General features: G+C 40.1%; 3 protein-coding genes across 3 annotated transcripts in view; 2 read left to right on the top strand and 1 right to left on the bottom strand.

The window, feature by feature from the left end:
* The window catches only part of LOC145441832 (SANT and BTB domain regulator of class switch recombination-like), a 31,006-nt gene extending 16,717 nt beyond the window's left edge, over window positions 1-14,289 (bottom strand). The window contains exons 1-12 of the mRNA XM_080319777.1: window positions 14,149-14,289; window positions 11,627-11,974; window positions 10,093-10,437; window positions 9,638-9,741; window positions 9,256-9,506; window positions 8,410-8,518; window positions 8,181-8,264; window positions 7,810-7,950; window positions 6,550-6,716; window positions 5,682-5,787; window positions 5,007-5,160; window positions 2,896-3,122 (exon numbers count right to left, since the gene is read on the bottom strand). Coding sequence (XP_080175903.1) covers window positions 2,896-3,122; window positions 5,007-5,160; window positions 5,682-5,787; window positions 6,550-6,716; window positions 7,810-7,950; window positions 8,181-8,264; window positions 8,410-8,518; window positions 9,256-9,506; window positions 9,638-9,741; window positions 10,093-10,437; window positions 11,627-11,854 — 1,916 coding nt within the window. The 5' untranslated portion in view covers window positions 11,855-11,974; window positions 14,149-14,289. The remainder of the gene's footprint in view (window positions 1-2,895; window positions 3,123-5,006; window positions 5,161-5,681; window positions 5,788-6,549; window positions 6,717-7,809; window positions 7,951-8,180; window positions 8,265-8,409; window positions 8,519-9,255; window positions 9,507-9,637; window positions 9,742-10,092; window positions 10,438-11,626; window positions 11,975-14,148) is intronic.
* Window positions 14,290-15,172: 883 nt separating this feature from the next.
* On the top strand, window positions 15,173-17,182 carry LOC145441825 (cleavage stimulation factor subunit 1-like). The gene has a single exon (XM_080319760.1). It carries the CDS (start codon window positions 15,275-15,277, stop codon window positions 16,565-16,567), a length of 1,293 nt encoding a protein of 430 aa, XP_080175886.1. The 5' UTR covers window positions 15,173-15,274; the 3' UTR covers window positions 16,568-17,182.
* Window positions 17,183-17,373: 191 nt separating this feature from the next.
* Window positions 17,374-20,288, top strand: LOC145441826 (tRNA wybutosine-synthesizing protein 3 homolog). Its single transcript, XM_080319761.1, has 4 exons — window positions 17,374-17,513; window positions 17,931-18,005; window positions 18,494-19,002; window positions 19,998-20,288. The coding sequence occupies exons 2-4, from the start codon at window positions 17,948-17,950 to the stop codon at window positions 20,253-20,255; spliced, it is 825 nt and encodes a 274-aa protein (XP_080175887.1). The 5' UTR covers window positions 17,374-17,513; window positions 17,931-17,947; the 3' UTR covers window positions 20,256-20,288.
* Window positions 20,289-22,024: the final 1,736 nt, after the last annotated feature.

The raw sequence follows: 22,024 nt of genomic DNA, 5'->3' as shown, positions 1-22,024 counted from the left end.
AGTTTTCTAGGCAAAACTAGGCCGACAATGTCTACTTTTTTTACTTACGGTACTTCTACTTCAGCAGAAATTTTCGGCGTTACTGCTACTTCTACCAAAATCATAAAACAGTGGAAAAAACACGAATGTAAGAAGACGCGACAGCAAAAATAGACATTGCGATTTATTAGGGTGGAGTGAAAAATGGAAAATTTTGAATTTCAAAACGGACACTTGATATGTGGTGCCAAATATCAAAAAAATAATTTCTATAATAATTTTGGACTCGTGCACCCTCTAGTGGTCGTGCAATTGCACCGAACGAGCCAAAAATAGCTAATTTCGCTATATATTGACTACAGCTTATGCTAGAAAGCTGGTTTTGGGCTTAAAAGATGCGGAAGCAACAAGTTTCTATCTCACTTCCACAGAACTTTGTCTTGAAAATGAACAGAAAAAAAGTTACAAGCAAATTATTGATTTTTAGGCTGTTTTAGGTAAAATTAGGCACTGAAGCAGTGGATATGATGCCAAAAGCTTGTAGTGATTGATCTTATGACTGACAACTCCAAATTGAAAGCACAAAATTGCAAATCTATATTGAAAACACAAAAAAATCAATTCTATATTGAAAAAAGATACATTTCGAAGATGGTTTCACTACCAGAGTATTAGTCTGCACAAACTTTAAAATCTTGTTTCGTATTAAAGGATTTCATCTGCTTTCGAGATTTCAGTTTTTGTCTGATGAGGCCATCTCTACGTTCAAATCGCCATACATGGGCAATGAGCATATGCTTCGGTCACCACTTCAACGTCCCTTTCCACTGCCTGGTTGTGCCAAGGATGATTTATCCTTAATTGCGATGGCCTTAGATTTTCCAGCTCGAGATATGAAAAGTTTTTGATTGCCGGTGGGTGTTCCACATCTTTCTAGTGCAAGTTGACAATTTGGTGGTATGATTTGGCCTTGATGTTTATAATTGGGATTTTGAACAATCTGATTCTAGTGTCAACGTTGTTTTTAGGTTTCGGTTCATTAACATATCCTCCTTCAAAGTCGCCAATTGGAATCTGATATTCTGTTTGATGTGCTCATAGTTGTAGTCTTGCAAGTCTTCTGAGGCCTTCATCATTATCACCGAACATTCCCAGATGTGCAAAACATGCCTTTGGTTGTAGCAAAGATAGTGCAAGGTAACGAATTCGTGTATCAGAAAGCTTTTGTAACATGGGAAACTATGTTGCAGAAGTTTTCAGCACCATCAACAATGGAATTGTGCCTTCTTATTTCAAACCATGACGGAAAATAAACCTCCATGCAGAATTGAGTAAGATAGTTCAGATTACCTGATGGATGACTCTGTCGCACATAGAACATGCCAAATTTTGAGTTTCTATGTGCGACAGAGCAATCTGAATTATCTTGCTCAATTCTGCATGGAGTTTTATTTTCCGTCATGGTTTGAAATAAAAAGGCACAATTCCATTGTTGATGGTGCTAAAAACTTGTGCAACATAGTTTCCCATATTGCAAAGCTTTGTGATACACGAATTCGCAACCTTGCACTACCTTTGCTACAACGAAAAGCACATCCGGATAATATTTTTTGGGAATGCTCGGTGATGACGATGAAGGCCTTGGAAGACTTGCAAGATTACAGCTATCAGCAGATCAAACGGAATACCAGATTCCAATTAGCGACTTTGAAGGAGGATATGTTAATGAAACGAAACCTAAAAACAACGTTGACACTAGAATCAGATTGTTTAAAATCCCAATTATCAACATCAAGGCCAAATCATACCACTAAATTGTCAACTTGAATCAAAAGATATGGAACAGCCACCAGCAATCCAAAACTCGCCATATCTCGAGGTGGAAAATCTAAGGTCATCACTTCAAACATCCTTGGCACAACCAGGCAGTGGATAGAGACGTTAAAGTGGTGACCAAAGCATCTGCCCATGTGCTGGGATTTAAACGTAGAGATGGCCTAATCAGACAAAAACTGAAGTCTCGAAAGCAGATGAAATCCTTTAATACGAAACAAGATTTCAAAATTTGCTCAGACTAAATACTCTGGTAGTGAAACCATCTTCGAAATATATCTTTTTTCAATATAGAATTGATGGTTTTGTGTTTTCAATATGGATTAGCAATTTATGTGTTTCCAATATGGAGTTGTCAGTCATAAGATCGATCACTACACGCTCTTGGTCTCGTACCACTGCTACAGTGCCTAATTTTACCGAAAAATGGTCTAAAAATCAATAATTTGTTTGTAACTTTTTTTCTGTTCATTTTCAAGACAAAGTTCTGTGGAAGTGAGATAGAAACTTGTTGCTTCCGCATCTTTTGAGCCCAAAATCAGCTTTCTAGCGGAAGCGGTCATCAATATATAGAGAAATTAGCTATTTTTGGCTCGTTCGGTGCAATTGCACGACCACTAGAGGGTGCACGAGCCCAAAATTATTATAGAAATTATTTTTTTGAAATTTGGCACCACATATCAAGTGTCCGTTTTGAAATTCAAAATTTTCCCTTTTTCACTCCACCCTAGCGATTTATGGCCGGGGTTCACATTAACCTCAGTGGTTGTCTAAGACAGTCTCCAGGGTTTCTCGGAGGTCAAGACACACGCCTGACTCATACAGCAGAAATCGCAATGATTTGAAGTAAATATTCATTGTCATATTTTTGTTTTGAGAGAAAATTGTGCTTAATGCTTTTGTTCCTGTAACACTGTTATTGATGCATGGTTCAATCTGTGCACCTGTATTCTATTGTAATATATTAGATGGGGTAGTTACTTAGTGCATATTTTAGCTTCGCGAAGGCTTGTAGATTAGCGTGAGAGTTCTTCATGATAGTAAAGGTTGAGAGCCACCGGTTTAGCGTGATGGCCGACATACTTTTTCAGTCCCGCCGGCCCTTTGCCCGGTCCCGAGCTTGGCACGAGAGCCGCGGAGAACGGCTGCTGCGACTTGACGGTAGCGTCCGACAGCGAAGACTTTGATATAGTGGACATATGCGACGACGTGCTGGGTTTCACAAACTTGCGTTTCGTAACTTCCTCCTCCCCGGTATCTTCCTCGCTGTTGTCGCCCAGCCCGGTGTAGTATTGGTCGGAAGGAGACACCTAAACATAATTGAAGACAAAATTGATGAAAACCCTGAAAAAGGAGGTTTAGTGTAGATTCTTATTGGCGTCGAGAAGTGTTCCCCACAATAGGGTTGTCCATAATTTGGAAAATCTCAAAAAAGATGCGTATCCATGTCTCATTCTGTAGATTATTGATAAAAAACGTCAATGAACCTGCAATAAGCTCATAGGAAAGTCGTTAACATTTGTCTAAATACGTTTGAAAGTAGCTGCCGTAGAGTGGGCGTGTTAGCGACCATAGAACGGCGAGAAGACTAGTAATCATAAAATCACGTCACTTGATTGGTTATTCAGCTATGCTTGAATGATCACGACCACCGCGGCTTGCTGATTATGTGCTTCTATTAGTCCAAGGAGATCGCTTACGGCAATGATTCTGTAAGCGCATTGTACATTGGTGATTTAATAATATAACGAGACATCTGGTCATTGAATGTTTTAGTGTTAAAACTAGGTAACGATGGGTTTAAGCAACAATAGCCTCTTACATGCATGACAGAGGTGAAACAGCGAATGATTGTGAACTTATAGAACTAAGTATGGATCCAAGAAATACCTATATGATATGCTTGAGATTACGCCAAGTGGTCCTGCTTTTCTGGGTGCAGGTAAGGCATATTAGACATCACCAAACTGGTGCAGCATAACATGTGAGATGGATGCTGGACACAATCCTGTATGCTCAGAAGATATGTGGGCCGACCAGGTGGCTTACATTGGATTTCTGAAGAAGAATGTAACTACCACACCGCTTCAATTCATATTGTTAATGTCCATGTCTGGTTTGATTCAAGCATTAGTCGTTATGCAGCCGGTAATGATTTAAATTCATTCCGGTAATGATTTAAATTCATTAAGGACATGCTAAGCAAAGCAAGCAAACTGTCTTTTTGCTGGTGCTACCAGCATAGTCTGTGCTTATCTTTAGAGCTCTTTGCCCGGCATCATTGAGGACTTTGACAGCACTTGCGGGTATGATTCATTATGCTGCAAGAATCTGACAAGTGCCAAGCATAAATGACTGATTCATCCAGCCCTTAACAGCATTCAAGATTTCAATTATGTACCACGACAACAGCCTAATAAGATCAGACAAAGTAGTGTCAATGTCAAGCTTTATATTTGTATTCAATGATGGTACATCCCCTCTGAAACTAGAAATTTGTTTGCCACTTGCATAAGCGCCTTTGCACTATTTTTCCGCGTGTTTTTGTGCTTTCCATCAATGAAATCAAGGCATACAGGCTACAACGGTTACCTTCACAATAAGCCATCCAGTCATGTATTTAAAGATATTGTGAAGTAGCTGTTCTTAGTTCATCATGTATTTCGTAACTCAACATGTTCTGAATCAACCCTAAATCATTAGCTGCGGACCAACCTACAATGCACTTACAGAATCACCGCCGTCAGCCGACTCCTTGACCGGCTGATCAACAAGCCGCCAACGTCGTGATCATTGAAGCATAGCAGATTAGTCAATCAAACGCCGTGATTTCGTGATTACTAGTCTGCTTGCCGTTCTATGCTCGCTGACACGCCCACTCTACGGCAGCTACTTTCAAACGCATTTAGACAAATGTTAACGACTTTCCTGTGAGCTTATTGCAGGTTCATTGACGTTTTTTAACTATAATCTATAGAATGAGACATGGATACGCATAAATTTTGACATTTTCCAAATTATGGACAACCCTACCCCACAATCAACACCATAAATTTCAACATGCGGATGGGTAACATCGATTGGTGATGGTCACGTGGGACACCTCTCGATGTAAGTGGGAAAGTACACTAGATTTGAAAAAAGTCTCAAAAGTCCGATTCAAACTGCCGAAAACGAATCGAAAAGATTCTTACGGTACGCTGCACTTTCAGCGACACGGAAGACAATTTCGGCTGCGGCTGTGGCGGCGGGGCGGACGCGATTTCAGCCGGGGTGGACGTCGGCTCCGGCAGACCGCAAGTCCTCTCTTCTGCGCTGAAGATGTTCAAGTCGCTCGACACAGGACTTCTGAAAAAGTAAAGAAGTTGCGTAAATAAACGTAAAACTATAAATTTTGCATAGGTAGGCCTATGAGGTCTGTAATTTTAGCTTTACCAATCAAGTTGTTAACAAGAGTATAAATCTTTGGACGCATGTAGAGCCGGGCACAATGATTTAAATAATTAAATCACAATCGAGTTGTAACTGTAATGAATAAAGCTGAGTATGGTTGCCAATGAATTTGGCAATTGGTGAATTCGGCACTCCTCCCCCTATCCTAACCCCCAACTTTAAACCTAACTCAACTCCCTAATCCAAATACATTATTACATACATACCAAGAGCCAAGTTTCGAATTCAACATGCCGCATTGGCCAGTTCACGCTCATATTTAGTGAAACATTACTAGTTGTGAGTAACCCACAAAACAATTCCACATCAATGTCGCGCTACCCATGGTGTCCCTGCGTTATAGACATACTACTTAAATTACATTGGTACAGAACATGGCCGATACGGACTGTCGTTTCGAAAAACAAAACACTCACATTTTATTATCGACAGTGACTAGATTTTTAAAGTTTTGCAGATCGTCGAGAAGCTTTCTTCGCTTTTTGTCGACGGATGTCACGATATGATCCTTGAACCTGCAACCTGAGTAGAAATAGAGTGCTCAATTCTTTACACAACCAGATCTCGCAGTCTGTCGAGTTTTGAACAATCCTATTACCATAATTTTCCATGTATAATGCGCAAAGTTTTACCGATTTTTTGCCCTAAAATAGGGGGTGCATATTATGCATGGGTACAACAAGCCTTGAGAAAATCTCCCTTGATAAAAAACTTGAAATCACACCTTTCTTCATGTTTGTACGCGAGCGAAATTAAGGTCGTTAATTGCTACACAGTGCACACGCACGCAGCGATCCTCGCTAATTCATCGCCTCAACGACAGGCCTTAACAATCGCATAAACAAGAGGCCATGTGCGCAAGATATAATCGCTTGCCTAATCAGTCGCATCTCCAACAGGCCTGGTGCGCACGACATAACCGTTGGCCTGAGCAATCGCATCTGTAACCGGCCTCGCAGGCTTTGGCTGTTATCTACTATCGTTAAGAGACAATGCTGTTAATTGTTTTATGATAAGTGAACGCTATGTCATGTTCGTTCAACAATGACATCGCAAAACAGAATCACATCGTATACCGAAACACAACTATTCATGTGCTGCGAATGCAGGGTGCGTACTATACATGGGCACAGGCTTTTTCCCAGAATTTGCATGCCATTTTAAGGGTGCGTATTATACATGGGGGCGTACTATACTTGGAAAATTACGGTAATTTGTTACTGGCCACCTGTGCTATCAACATTTAGCAGAAATTCATAAGTTCGAAAACCAACGAGAACTTACCTTTGCTCATGCCGGTGGGATCGAAGCGCAGAACCCTTTGATTGCAGCAAGGATATGTCCCCACCGCGTTGTCGTTGACTTGCATGTCGACCATCTGCCGAAACTGCGGCTTCTCGGGGTGGTATTGACAATGACCGAAATCGCACAGCTGGAAGGTCTGATCACATCTGAAAACGGTACGGGAATATCGGGTGTTTAACGTGGAGAACAATAAGCAATACACTAGTCAATAATTATGCTATGGCACAGACATAACCGACTTCCGGTTAGGAAAGAGAGATAGTTGATAAGTGGATTTCAGACCCTGCTTGCTTATAATTCAGCGCAAGTATCGGAGATAAGAGTTACGGCTTTACAGTGGGAGTCGCAACCAGTATCAGTGGTTCCCGACAGGGTTGTAACCAAGTCACAAGGCTATGAGTCAAAAGTCAATCTCAGTTTAATGTTTTTGACTCGAGTCATTTGCAATTCACCACCGAGTCAAGTCCGAGTCCATTGCGTTGACTGCCAAGTTTCCAGTTAAATTCTTATTAAACCCACTTTCTGTTTGGTGATATCGAAAGGTTCGCATTTAAAATATGTTAATTTTCCTCACTTTTAGCAGTTTCTGGTCGCATTTTCGAGTACCAGTACCAACAGACGAAATCCCAATAGTGTGGTTACTTTACTATTCTTCCAAATTACAATGAAATGTCGGTGTTAGCCGTCTGAGTCTCGAGTCATATAACTTGGTTCGAGTCATGCGCAATGACTCGAGTCCAAGTCGAGCCATCAGAAAATCGTGACTCAAGCCTGACGCGAGTTGAGTCGTGACTCGAGTCATCGCAACCCTGGTTCCCGACACATTTTTAGGCGACCTGTCTAAATTAACGACACAGATCATCAAACTCTTGTGGCCCAAAAAAAGAGTCGTGATATTTTTCCTGATGAAATTGAAATTTTGAAGCAGAACGCGTACGATCGCTTGATAACGTTATTTGAATGTAGTTCATCGTTTATATATTTTCGAGATTTGTTGTGCCTTCACATTCTCAACCGCATTTATCTTATTTTTTCGCCTCGAATAAAATATGCCTGAAAAAAACCTAAAAAATAATCGGACGACCCAAGTTGGGTATCATTAATTTTACGGATGAAATGAGTCACAAGTCACAGCAAATTAGAACTACAACCCGTAGGTTACGTGGGGCCGATTAGAAGGGGGATTGGCAAAAAGAAACGACAAGGGATGTAATCCTAAGTGTAAATAAGTCCGAATACCTGGAACAACTCAGTTGATTTACAATACCCCACAATCTCCAGTAAACCAGACCCCATTTCTTCAATCCGTCGTGGATGGAGAGTATGAAGTGGGACACGTCCCATTGAGGGTCAGCTCTATGTTCGTACGACAATAGCCCTCTGAAATTAAGCACTGTGTTGAGTTGAATAACGATACACGCTATCAAGTTATACTGATCCTGTAGTACATGTAAACAAATCCTGACCAACCGAGTACACATAGCCAGCAATAACATAAGAATCAGTGATGGCTATTAGAATTACTTTTACTAAAATTTGCAGAAGTTTTCTCCAAAATTTAATTTTTATCGTAAAACAATGAATTCCAATGCCAGAATCGATAATCTTACCTTTCGTCGATGCACATTTGCGTGTTGGTACACGGCATTTTGGATTGCTGCTCCGACGTAAGCACCTTACCGCAATACTTGCATCTGAAAATGATAACGCAAATTATATGAAACCGAGGGTTACGGCACATGAATAGAAGAAAAATTTCGCAGCATTCACAAAATCTTCGCCGAGATATGATTATTACTGAAGATAAAATTTTGGAAAAAGTGACTCTGCAACGCGTACTTGAAGAGCGAGGCGGCGTATCCGGGAGAGTCGGGATTTTCAAACGTCGTATCGAAGAGCTTCTCAATTTTTCGACAAAACAATTTACTCTTGAACTTGTCTTTGCGATCTGCAGAACGAAACGTCGGTGGGAATTTACGAGTCACCGCGCGTAACTATTTTTGTCCGGCAATAACATTGCAATCAGGTGCAAAAGTTTTTAGTATAGCATAACATTTGTCTGAGTCTGAAATCTGAAGCCTTCAAACCAGACTTGGACAACTACAAAATTGTAGTTGTATAATTAGATTAATTACAGCGAAATGCCGGTAATCTAATGCTAATTTAATTTGTTGAATGTTTCCACGCCCTCATTTTATTGCTCTCTAATTTTCATTCTGGCATCGTGAGAAATTTGCAAAGCTAGGTTTCAAAATATTTGTTATACTCATGCTTGTGAGAGTTATCTCTTGATTTTTGTTATATTTCTCTCTAATTCGGAATTGAATTCAATTTCCGGGTTTTCGCGAATTCAGTAATTCTATTTCTAATCAGACTTGGAAAAAAATGTAACTATAATTCTAAATTTTCTATCCCTCCCACTCTGCTTGTAATCATGATGTAATGCATCTGTGAACGAAATCCAGCAGAACACATTTCTGCAGGCTGAATTCTCTTCACCGGAAGAGAGCTGTTACTTTTTTACAGATTTCGAGAAATCTTTTATACCGTATGTCCTCATTACCGATGCAAATCTCAATAGCCGCGTCTGGTATATGTCGGCCTATTTGTTATCAGGTACGGTGACAATTTTGTCATGGATCTCGTACCCAGACAATTAGGGCGTTGCTTCCGACACGCACTTACCCTTCACTTCTTCCAACTCGTTGTGATTGAAGCGCCGCGCTATCCTGTCGGTCAGCCGTTCGTTGACGCAGTTCATGTTGCAAGGCGTCGACACGATTTGCGACAGGTTTTCGTGGCAATACCCGATGCATTCTTCGACGAGAGTGTCCATTTTCAAAAAGTCCGAAGATATCAATATTGATATCACGTTATTAGGTTCCAATTTTGGCCGCTCTGTCGATTCCAAGAGCCCAGAGTCTCGTTTGACATATCTGCGACGCATAATCAGCCTTATTGGAGTAGCAACAGCTGGCGGGTCGTCAGAGCATTTTAACCAGTTGCAACATTGTCATATCTGCTGTCAGCAAATGCTACAAAAGTGACCGCTACGCACGATACTCACTTCATCAGCCAATCGAAAATATGAATGTCACAGTGCACGGATATGTCGACCTCTTCCAGACGTTGAGAATCCACAGAAAGGTATTCCGCAAAATACCGCATTTCCTGTTAAAATTAGAAAACATTATCTACTTTTAACGCCCAGGGATGGAATACCCCGACAAACACTAGCACAGCAGACTTGTACAAACTACCAATCAAATTGAAAGTCAATTAACTACTGGCTTTTTAGAAGTCTGTAGCGCACATGAAAATTATTCTGGAACGAACCGGATATAAATGTAAGATGGACGTCTCATTCTATTTTGTGATTTGGTAGCGGATAAACATTGAACATCACAGGGAATATCGCAAATTGTAGACTATGAGTAAATACTTTGTCAAAAAAAAGGAATCTGACACCAAACATTTGCTTTTAAATATCCCAGCATATGTCAGTTGATATTAGGAACATACCCGAATCAGCAGATCTCTCGGACAAGTGAAATCCTGTCTCAAGTTCTTCGCCTCGTCGCAGACATGAATCACCATGCTCGGGCCGCCTTGCGATTTCGAATTCTGCCCGTTGGACGACGACGGAAACGGCGACGGCGTGGTCGACCTGGTCTCGCAATCCGTGTTGCCCTGGTCGTCCGATTCCGGCTTCTGTTTCTCGCTCTTCTCGTCGCGCCGCTTGATTTTGTCGGCCTTCCGGCGCTCTTTTTCGTCGCGATGAAACAACATTTTGACGTAGTCGTACAAGGGGTCGCCCGGACGGTTCTCTTTACCAGGCTGCACTAACGTTTCTGAGCCGAATTCGCCCTAAAATAAGACCCCGATGCATGTCAAGACCTCATCACATTTCTGTTAGCATAGGCCTACCCAGGGGTGGTCATTAACAAACTACTTATATGAGTTGTTTTGTGTTAGTTGCAAAGGTACATTTTGCAATTTCAAAACTAGCCGTTTTTAATAAGTGCGAAAAGTATGCGACCCTCGACCGAATATACATTTGAAACTACATACCGGTACTCGAATAATTTTCAGACCTATCCTTTTCTACATTTACATGAAGCAATTTTGACAGGTCTCACTACTTCTACTTGTAATTGAGTTGAAATGAGTAGCAACACTGACTACTTTGGCCATCTCTGAGCATACCACAACGGATGGATCAACTATAATCCGATAAAACAACAAAATTTCTAATAACTTATTGAAAAGATCATAGCAGCGTTCCAACAACAGCCTAAATGACATCATGTCGCCCTGTTGGCATTAAGTCAATTGGCAGTGAACAGGATCTGCAATTGTTCAATTTAATCCTCAGATTAGGCCTATATATTGGACTTCATAATAGCGACTGTAGCGTCATTACTCTCCTCTCTCCAGGATGTCTTTTGTGACTTTAATCTTTGTGTCAAAAAAGGCTGAGATCAATGACTACTAATATATACAAAATGCAATTGGAAGTTGTGAATGCCTAACAGGAAATCGGGAGTAGAGTCAGATTAATCTGTTGGAGTGCTATGTCTGAACAAGAATCAAGTTTAATGGTGTTGGTTGATTTTTTACATCCCGACAGTACTGAAAAGTTCATACCCGTAATTGTTAAGAGTTACTTTATAGTGATAGCAATGGAATTCAATTTTCAGCGGAGTAGAGATACTTTCCGAACAATACTATGGTGGCAAACCATCGATTTTCAGCATAAATATCATGTAACACAAGGAAAATACGGTGAAGGCAGTGACATTTCAGTTAATTAGCCGCCACATACCATTCTAACATTGCCCTATTCAATTCCACTCGATATGCTTTCTTCGATTTTCTGAAACTGGCTTTCATTTCTAGTGGGTGCATTGTTTGGTGGTTTTTCCTAATATATGATGCAATTTTAGTGCTTCTTCAACACTGATTCATCACAGATCGGATAAAAAAACTTTTTCATTTATTCCGGCCATCCCTAGTAGCCAATACACATTAGGCCTACCAATAACTATTTACTCACCTGTTCCTTTTCAATGAGTCGAATATTCCGCAGTTCCATATACCTTCTTTTACACATTTCCGGATTCGTGTTCGGTATCGCATTGGAAAGGGCTTGCCAATTAATCGGCGGGGTTGAGGGCGTGCTGCTGCTGGGATTGTCATGAATCGTCATGGTCACCACGTTTTTCAGAATAGAATCCAACATTTCTGGATATTTCGATCCGTCTGCGCCACGTCTTGGTGACATTTTGAATTGTAGAAGTATTTATTGCTGCTTTGGTGAACTTTTTGATTTTTCGATGCACTCCTTGAACTTTTTCACTTCTTGCTGACACTTCCGCCAGTCGCGATGGTCGAACATGCAAAACTAACAATGAAAAGTAGCAAGTTTAAATCTCATTCGTGCAAGGCTGTGATAAAATCTGACAGAAAATATTGCTTCAGTACGGTGTTTTCGACCTTTTTCTAGCGCGGACCCCCAACCCAGCAATATAAGGAACTGACCACAAATTCATCACTTTCGTCATGGCCATCTGATCTAGTTGGTTTCTAAAAGGTCAAGACAAAATACAGACTTATAAGTGAAAAAATAGGACAGATGTTATAGAAGATGATGTATTTGTATAGCTGTAGTTTCAATAATAGTAAAACAAAACTGTTGTAGTTAGAACCCTGATGCAACCTGTTGGACATCCCTCTCAGTCAAATAAAAATAAGCACCAGTACCAATACAATTTTACCAGTAAAGCCTATTGAAGCAGCTTGGGCTGTATGTATCAGATTGTGAACCTAATACATCACCTTCACATGATTTTGCAAATTCATCACCACCATATCCTTTGAAATATAATAATAAGCAGTACTATGATATTCCATCATCTTACTTATGATACAAAAAATATAGCATAAATTTACTTTCCTAAAAGAACAAGTGAAACACCTCAACATACATGACTCGAACACCTCAAATGGTACAACATTATTGAACATGTTACTAAAACCTTGCGCAAGGCACCTTGGCATCTTTTGAGACAGCATTAATAATGATAAGGTTGGATTTCTACAAATACCCTTCAACAGATATAGAGGAACCACCATTAAAAGTCAGACGTTCAGCTTGATTTGAGTACAATACTATATCAATAACACAAGCGGGATTGTGTTTCAATTATTACGCAGATCTATACGCCGACATGATGTTCCCATATTACAAACAATGCCGGCATAGAATCGGTGTTTATGAAAGCTTAACAAGGAGATAAGCCGCTAATTAACATCCTCTAGCCCTCCCCATTACATATGTAACACTCATGCCTTGTTATGTTTTCTCTCTGCTATGAGGAAGGTGATTTTTAGGATGATTTGTTTGATTGGACAACAATATTTATTTCATATAAGACTAGGGTGGAACATTACATCTAATACGTTTGTTGATACCTGTTTACCAAATTTTATAGGTGGTTACTCAAATGCTTACTCGATCCCCACAATCAAGAACATCGTAGTAGCCTGTATGCATAAGTTATGAAAACGATACAATGTAGGCCTACTGTATATGCTGTGCTTTGTCTGTATCTCCTCAATCCATATGCATATATCTTATATTTACTGTAGAACTCAACTTTAATATCTTCAACACCTGTAACATTGCAGGTCAAAGGTATATTCACTACAAAAAAATAATTCAAGACCGTACAAGGATATGATCTGATATTTTGGAATCTCAGTCTTACTGATAAAGTTAAATCTTAAAGTTGAGACGAATTGAGCTTTTAAGAGCATATTGAATTATCACGATTATTCGACTTAATAATCAGACGTAAAACGTATCTTATCAAGACAATTTTTGATGCATTCAATTTTTTTGGTCTTGTTTTAAGACGTTATTTGCAAGACGAGGAACATCATGGCCTGTGGACTTGAAATTCAGACCGCAAAGATGTCATGAGACATAAGACATACGGGTATATACCTAACTTTTTGAGACCATTTTTTATGCATCAGTTTTGAGGGTCACATTTTCACACAATTTGGTTCTTTTGTAGTGTAGGTGCTTAATTAAGAGATCTTAATATACATAGAGAGAAAGAGAGATGTGAGAAGTTTTTCCACTTTCGTATATCTACATTTTCCGCAGTCACATTATCGCAATGTTTTGAAATAAAGAAAATTCAACAGTTGAATGAGTGAATAAAATGCCTTCAAAATTTGCCATATTCGAATTAAAAAGCGATGTGAGGACAATTCGATTAACAGGCTACCACTTCATCTATTTGACCGACAGTGTTCATCTGATATTGTGGAAATCCAATTTTATCACCACCTGACTGAACCGGGTTAACTTTATACCAACATATTTTATGAGATACATTCAGGAGGTGAGTGATAATAATATTCGCATATTCGGCAGTTCTATTATTTTAATGACACAAGATACGCAATGTGGGCCTACAACACAAATGTTTCATACACATACGATGCAAATTGCATTGAATGAATTGGTAGGAGGTAAAACATGGGTTTTAGGCAATGCTTTCGTACTTGTACGTTGTTGTGTTCCTCCAGACAGCCGGTCTTCTTGATCATAGCATCAACTGGGTCTTCTTCATCGTCATCTTCTGGCGAAGCAGGCCTTTCCTTCCAAGCATGCCCGGACGAATTCATTTCTGGTGACAAATGTTGAGTAACATCTCCCACGGTAACGATTACCTGAGATCTTATTTCTCCATACTGTCATCTGGCGGCTCGTATATTGGACGGAAAGTATAGCCATAGCCTTTATAAAGGCTATGGTATAGCTAGGAATATTGGTGGGGCAACTGAGCTATATTTATAGACACTGAAATAAGTTTTCAAGACACATTATCAACCAGACTTGATAAATCGAAGGAATTCCTTTGGAGTCACATGCTTGCCGCAGTGAGCATGAGTATTCAGGCTTTCATAGAAGGTCAGCTGTGTACAGATATAACATAACATGGTTGGGTTATATTTTTATCTGAACAAGTCACACACAATGTACAATGCGATAAGACACAATGCGATGTCATGAACAGATAGGAGGATGTAGAACGACACGCATCAGTAGCGATCCTTTACTCTAACATCCACCTCGGCCTAGAGTGCCCGATGTCACAGTTCTTTTTCGATGTTGATCTCTTTGAAGCCGCGGCTCTTTCTACTAGTTCTTTTCCATTCTTTGTGAGTGCTTTCTTTCGTCGGGTCTTTTTCTGGGCTTTTTTTTTGTCGCCGTAAGAACGGCAACGGCAGGGGAAGAGGAGCCCAGATAAACCTCCGACGGGAATCGAACGCGGTTCGCCTGCGTGCTGGGCGCTTATCGTAACCACTACACTATCTCTACTATGTGTTGGTGACATCGCTTTCGATTGAGCATCAGTGAAAATAAGGACCTTCCTGATTTTGATGGAAAAATCTGTCGGAAAATTGCGAAATTCACTCTACTGCGGCCTCGCAATGCTCAATTTCGTACATTGCATGATGATGATGAATGATACTAAAATTTTTCGCATGGCTGGTTTCTTAGGAAAACAGAGTTCAAATTGAGTATGTAAATTCAAGCAAACACATTGCCTGCGGTCTTGAGGAATTCGAAGTTGGTGAGTACGTGAGCTTGTTTGTGTATCGTTATCTTGACGGAAAAAGGAAAATGAAGCCTGACAATGTAAAAATGCGAGACAATCTTTACCGAGCAATCATCAGTCAGCTGTTGAACGACGGATACATCGCCGTTGCCAAGAGCTTGACCTCTCAAGTCAAGCCGACAACGCAATGTCCCCCGTCTGACAAACTTCTCAAAGTGTTTGAGACAGGAATCACGCACATTGAACACGAAAAGGATTTCAGAATGACAACTAACAAAGATCTGGTCGCTCCTGGCAGCGGAATCGACTTGGAATTCGAAACAGATGTACAAATTACGTCGCCAGAGGTAACCATGTATGACACATGCTATGTTACGGCTCACAAAGGCCCATGCCGTGCTGCCAAATTCTCGAAAAATGGTCTGTATGTAGCAACTGGGTCGGTTGATACATCAATCAAAGTGCTGGATGTAGAACGTATGATTTCAAAGAGCATATTCGAAGCCAATCAAGGACACATTGATCAAGCCGGAATGGTCGATCACCCTGTCATTCGTACTTTATACGACCATATGGATGAGGTTACATGTTTGGATTTCCATCCAAGTCAACAACTGCTTGTGTCAGGCAGTCGAGACTGTACAGTGAAGGTGTTTGACTTCTCAAAAAGCTCCACAAAGAAGGCATCGAAGACAATTCAAGAAGTAGCTACGGTGCGCGCTTTGGCAATGCACCCTACAGGTGATTTTCTGCTAGTCGGCACACAACATCCGGTAATACGCCTGTACGACCTCAACACATTCCAATGCTACGTTAGTTGCAACAGCAAAGATCAACACAGAGGTCCGATCACAATGATTACCTACAATAATGAAGGCAAAGTTTATGCCAGTGCTAATAAAGATGGTGATGTAAAGCTATGGGATGGTGTGAGCAATAGATGTATTGCCACATATCAAAAAGCACACAGTGGGGAGCAAGTGTGTTCCGTGCAGTTTTCTCGAAATGGAAAGTATCTGCTCACGAGTGGGAAAGACAGTGTATGTCGACTATGGGAAACCGCTACTGGAAGATCACTAATTGCGTACACCGGAGCAGAATTAAGCGGAAAACAAATCCATAAGGCGCAAGGAGTCTTCAACCATACAGAAGATTACGCATTGTTTCCGGACGAAAAGACGATATCTTTGTGCTGTTGGGATACACGCACTGGTGAACGTCAGAGGCTACTCTCGCTTGGTCACAATGGTCCCGTCCATCAGATCGCACACTCTACCACTTGCCCGGGATTTATAAGTTGCAGTGAAGATCATCGTGCTCGTTTTTGGTATAAAAAAGCTGCTACGAGTGAAGCGTAGAAAGCTTTGAACCGTTTTATATTGTGGAAAAGCGATAAATTTTGCGCTTTAGCTCGAATGAGTACACAAGTTTTGGTACTCCTACGTCATTCAGACGCTCGAACATTTTGAGGAGATTATTTTTACTGAGAAATCTGCTATTGAGTTTTTCTGCAGGGCCAGGGACTACTGCGGACATAGCCCTTTGACGGATTTCAGTTTGGATTCTCAAAATGGGAATTTCATGATGATAGACTGTGTTCTCACACATTCACCCATGATAAACTTGTAACAAATCTGCTACCGCCAGTCAAATAGTTTTTCCGTTTGCGTATTCAGCTTGGAAATGTTGGTCGTTCAATAACTGCAGTATTTTTAAAGAACTGCTGAGGTCAAAATCATACCTAGAACATAATATGGCTTGCTATGTCTTTTCTATAGTTGTCGGTCATGCCAACATGCGTTCAATTTAATATCATACCATGTAATTTATGAAGGACTTTGTGATCACAGTAGCTCTAACTGCTGATTTTATAATTGATGGTCGCAATAGGCCAGACCATCATGATGATTCCGCTTATCTTGTCCGATTGGGGCTATTGTAGCCATGACTGTCACATTGCATTTTTTTTAGAACCTTCTCGTTACGTTTGTTAGGCAAGGCTTCTATTTAAATTTCTGAATTAATGAAATCCAAAATCATCAATGCAATATGCGTTTGGCGAAGGAATACATCCAAACCTAAAGCATCGGAGGTACTCACGGCACATTTGCGACAAAGGGACTTACCTCACTGGACCTCATATTTTGTACGACAATCGAGTGTTGTGAACGATCAATTCGGGAAGTCTCATTTCAACTGGAAAGTGGATAATGTCAATTATCATATATTGAGAACGGGATGTTGGCCATATTTAAAATATCACTGTTCGAAACGGAAGCATCAGAACTTGAATTTGGAAGACAGGTTCTTTGGATTTTTGAAAATTTTAAATTTGGGATTTCCTTGCTTGACGTATGGACTGGGGGCTTACTTCTTTATTAAGTTTGATGAAATAGTCACGACTGACAAAGGGGATGTAAAAATATACTTTTTAAATGAAGAGGATAGGGATGCGATGTATTGATCAGGCATGTCACTCATCTTTTGTGACCTACTGAAACCATGATACTGAGGGCTGTATATATCGTAATAGAATAATAGTCACTTGCAATCCTGACCTATCTTTAAGGCTGATTTCATGTCTAAATTATAATCGTCGTCATGTTGGCTTGAGGACTTCTTCCGCTAGTTCTTAATGATTTTCAGTCGGATTCACTTTGCGAACTTATTTCATATATGTGCTTTAAAATATGATTTTTCTGTTAGTGATTATATTTCAAGGTCAAGCTGCTGATATAATGTCAACCAAAGATGCAACAAAGTCGGCCGACTCTGACAACTCTTTCATGAGGAAAAGTGAGTTTTCTGTGATGGAGATTTTTATGTACCGTAGAATCCATCTATCTTAGGTGGTCCAAGTAGTTATTGATATTACTGAAGGGTAAGTAATTCCTCAGGTAGACCCTACCACAGCTACTACAAATAGAAGCTGTAAACAGGTGTTTTTAAAAGACGACGGTGCATACCAAATATTTTTTAGTCGGTGAGCTGTAATAGCTGCAAAATGGCATTGATGTACAATATTGCAATTCAGCCTGTTTTACTGATAAGATCGGTTCAGATACATTTATTATGTGGCATTCTGATTGACAAAATTTGAGAAGTACGGTACTTTTGTACGGAATGCAGTCGCTGTAGTAGAAGTGTAAAATTAGAACCACTCTCCTTCACTACACAAAGTGGTAATTACAGAGGTGACCTATTTGATTCGGTTGCTCAGAACAGATAGTAGCCTACTTGACTGCCAGTGAATGATCATGATCTCAGCATCTATCAATTCACAGGTCGAACGTACGGTGCATCTGTCGATGAATTTCGGCGGTGGAAAGAAGCAACAATAAGAAAATGTGACATCAGTCGTAAAGGTAGCATCGACGAAGAGATACACGACCTGGTCTCGTACATCAACTCCCATGACGACTTCTTCACAACCAGTTCCTGTTCGGGAAGGATATTATTGTGTTCTGATGATCTGACAACCGAGAAAAGACTCGATAACGCGAAACAGAACAGTAAAAAAGGATGCCATTGGTTTTTTGTATCACACAAAACGTTTGATATCAAAGAACTGACGAGTACTTTCTACTCGGTGGATTGCTCGAGCAAATATAAATTCGAACCCTTTGTACTTCACGCCCAATGCCGGACTATAGAAAAAGCTCGATTGCTACACACTGCAGCCGTTGAATCGGGATTTCGTAATTCTGGAATCACGTTCGGAAAAAGTGGGAGAAAAATCATAGCAGCCGTCAGAGGGACCGCGTGTCTTGAAGTACCGTTGACAAATGATAAGGTAAGTTTGATATGGTAATTGGAAGGAACTGATGAATTTCATCTACCCAAGACAATGCGATATACCTGACACAATGCGATATACAAGACACAATGCAATGTCCTCAAGAGGTACTCAGTAAAGAAGTACTTCTACTTTCTTGAAGTACACATTCATTTTTTGCCTACTGGCACTATTTACTCACCTGGTTATTATTTTAGAGTTCTACTTAACACTTTTCTTTTCTTGGACAAAACTTTGCCAAGAATTCTGACTTTTTACATACCTGGAAATCACTACCTGAGGATAAAATACGAGTATTTTAACCACCTCTCGATGTCCTATGTTAATTCACTAACTGGGGCATCATTGACGTAACCCATGTTCAGCTACAAGCTTCATGATTATGCGGCATCGTCAACTCCAAGGTAATCCCTTGCACAATGTGATGTAATCAGCAGATGAGGATGTTGAAACGACGAAATGATGTGGTCTCTAGATCTAACAGGGGTGACCGAAGTATTCATTATTGGTACTCAAGTAGGGGTAACATAAGTATAGATGTCCAAGTAAAAAATGAAGTATTTTCGCGTAATTTGGGCTGAAAAATTGACTGTTAAGTAGAAGTAGTCTAGAATCATAACCACTGAAGTAAATAGTACAAACAGGCAGAACCTGTTTGTGTACTCCAAAGAAATCGAAGTACTTTGTTACTGAACACCCTGCCATACTAATATTTCCAGTATTCATGTGCCGGCTACAGCGTATGATCTCAATCTTTCAATGTCTTCCATTTATTTGTCCTTCATCAGGACTTTCTTCAAGACTTTAACTTTGTAAAGACACTGTATGAGCCGCGATGCAGGGGATGGGCCCAGACGCTCATCTGACAATTTGAGACGTGCGCTGGCCAAAAGTCGAACTGCATGTAGCGATGTTGTTACACTTATGCAATTCGCTGCACATTCAAATGACTGCTTCAAATAATTGCGTGTCAGTCCCCTCTGATTTTTTAGGGTGAAAGACTGGTCGCGGATGACTACGTACAGCACATCGTCGATATTTCTCATCAAAAATTAACTTTGAACCTGCAAATGATCCATTCGTTCCACCGAAATCTCATCCGTATACTGGCGGACAGAGACGTGACCGAATCGCAAAAAGTGCAATTGCCCAAAGAGGTGTATCGAAAAAAAGGAAGACTGCCTAAGCACTCAGCAGTTACGAGTGTTGATTGCGATAGTTTTGATGAACCAATTAATTTTTTTATTTAATGACAAACAATGATAAATGGAACGCTCTTGAAATGATATGTGCCACGCAGCAGTTGTACAGATTGGATCGCTTAATTTGTTATTATCCAGTGGCGTTAAAGTGGCTTCATTCATGATAACCAATAGCAAGTAAAGGAGTTTTAGGGCATGTCAAAAGTCGGAAAATGACTGAGGTGGTTTGAAAAGAAATTTGGACTGGATCATGTGGGATTAGTTGAGTCAGCTGGTGGCGACAGCTTTCAAAATGCATCTTTGCGACGTGCTGTGTGATCCCTAGCGCAAGTTGTGGTTGCAGTCAAATCAGTGGAAAGTGGCATTTATTTTTCACAAAAGTTGCAGTAAAAATTTGCATTTATTCTTCACGAAGTTGCATTTATGGACAAGTTCCTTGAAATTATTAGGGTATGAGATACTCGAATCGATCCGTATCCAAGGGACTGAGCAAAACACGGTGTTGGCGACTTCAACAAAATCAATAGCCTGAAAAAATTGACCCCGTGGAAATGTAATTTTCGGCTTTCTAGCCCTAATGTACATCAAATCAGAAAGGACCTCAAATTTAAACGATAGTGAAGAAATCTATTTGCATATAGTGCCAAATATTTCCAGGAAAAAGTTAGTTGCATGAAAATTCGAAAAAAGTTGCATGAAAAAAATGGAGAAAAGTTGCAATATAAGAATCCACCAAACAGCTGAGTATTTAGGAAGCTGTAAAAAAAAGTTGCAAAAACTTGCCTTAGCGATCACAAATGGTGCCACGACTAATTGCTAATTTCAAAATCCGTGTTGGCATGATACATCGCATGACTATCTTGTTCACATAAGTAGGGCTCGGCAAAATCGAATACCTGAGTGATTCGATTCTGAATCACGTAATATGCTTCGAGTAATCGAGCATCACTCATTATGATGTCATAACAGAATGTAATACGTCAAAGATCAAATATGTACCGTTTATGCCACCACTAAGAATATAATGCCTGTTATCCAACTCATAAATGATACTTTTGGTATTTTTCGACCATACCGGTTCATTCTACTTGCTGATAATGTGGGATAATCGTGACTTCGGAGATGTGCTACGTCCAGCAACCTTCGTAGCTTTGTAGTATATGTTTCGTATGCTACAATATCGCCTATGAAGGTTTCAACAGTGAAAATTAGTATCAAAACTATAATTCTCGTTGATAAATTAACTTTCAGTGGTGAGGAGCGTATAATTTCAGTACTCAAAAAAATCGTTTTACCTACTCGAATCATTCAAATTAATACTCGATTCAGATTGTGCCCAGCCCTACACATATATAAGTAAGGCTAATCTATCCAAATGCTACTTTCTATTTTGTAAGTTGGCTAGCTTGACTTGCAGAAACGTCAACGGAGGTTTTCTAAAAGTAGCAATCGCGTATTTAGTTGCTACTCCTGCGTCTCACTGCTGCCCAGGACGTCGTACCCGAAACCTGTCAAGACACGGCTCAAAAGTTATTCAAAACAGAAGAGGATAATCAGTTACTGCCACCCACGTTTCTCAAAACTCCTGTATCTTTTATTCTCTTGCAAACATTCCATTAAAGATAAGACAAAATATTGCCGTTCGGCAGCTGATTCTATGGAACCAAATAACATACATGGCTCCGAAACACCAAAATTACACAAGAGCCGATTTCAACTTCTGCGCGACAGAGGCATGAGGCAATTGAATATTACACCAGATTGGTTATTATCAAGTTGCCTACATGAAAGTGAAGCACAGACCTCACAGCTACAAA

The sequence above is a fragment of the Botryllus schlosseri genome, chromosome 6 (genome assembly GCF_051294905.1).
Source record: "Botryllus schlosseri isolate E-star chromosome 6, Bs_hap1, whole genome shotgun sequence".
Lineage (NCBI taxonomy): Eukaryota > Metazoa > Chordata > Ascidiacea > Stolidobranchia > Styelidae > Botryllus > Botryllus schlosseri.
This window is presented reverse-complemented; position numbering and strand designations above follow the sequence as displayed.

Excerpts from the sequence above, each read along its gene's own strand:
- LOC145441825 (XM_080319760.1), top strand. The coding sequence starts at position 15,275 with ATGAAGCCTGACAATGTAAAAATGCGAGACAATCTTTACCGAGCAATC.
- LOC145441826 (XM_080319761.1), top strand. The coding sequence starts at position 17,948 with ATGTCAACCAAAGATGCAACAAAGTCGGCCGACTCTGACAACTCTTTC. Across the intron at positions 18,006-18,493 it reads CAACTCTTTCATGAGGAAAA|GTCGAACGTACGGTGCATCT; the intron begins GTGAGTTTTCTG and ends ATCAATTCACAG. Across the intron at positions 19,003-19,997 it reads TACCGTTGACAAATGATAAG|GGTGAAAGACTGGTCGCGGA; the intron begins GTAAGTTTGATA and ends CTGATTTTTTAG.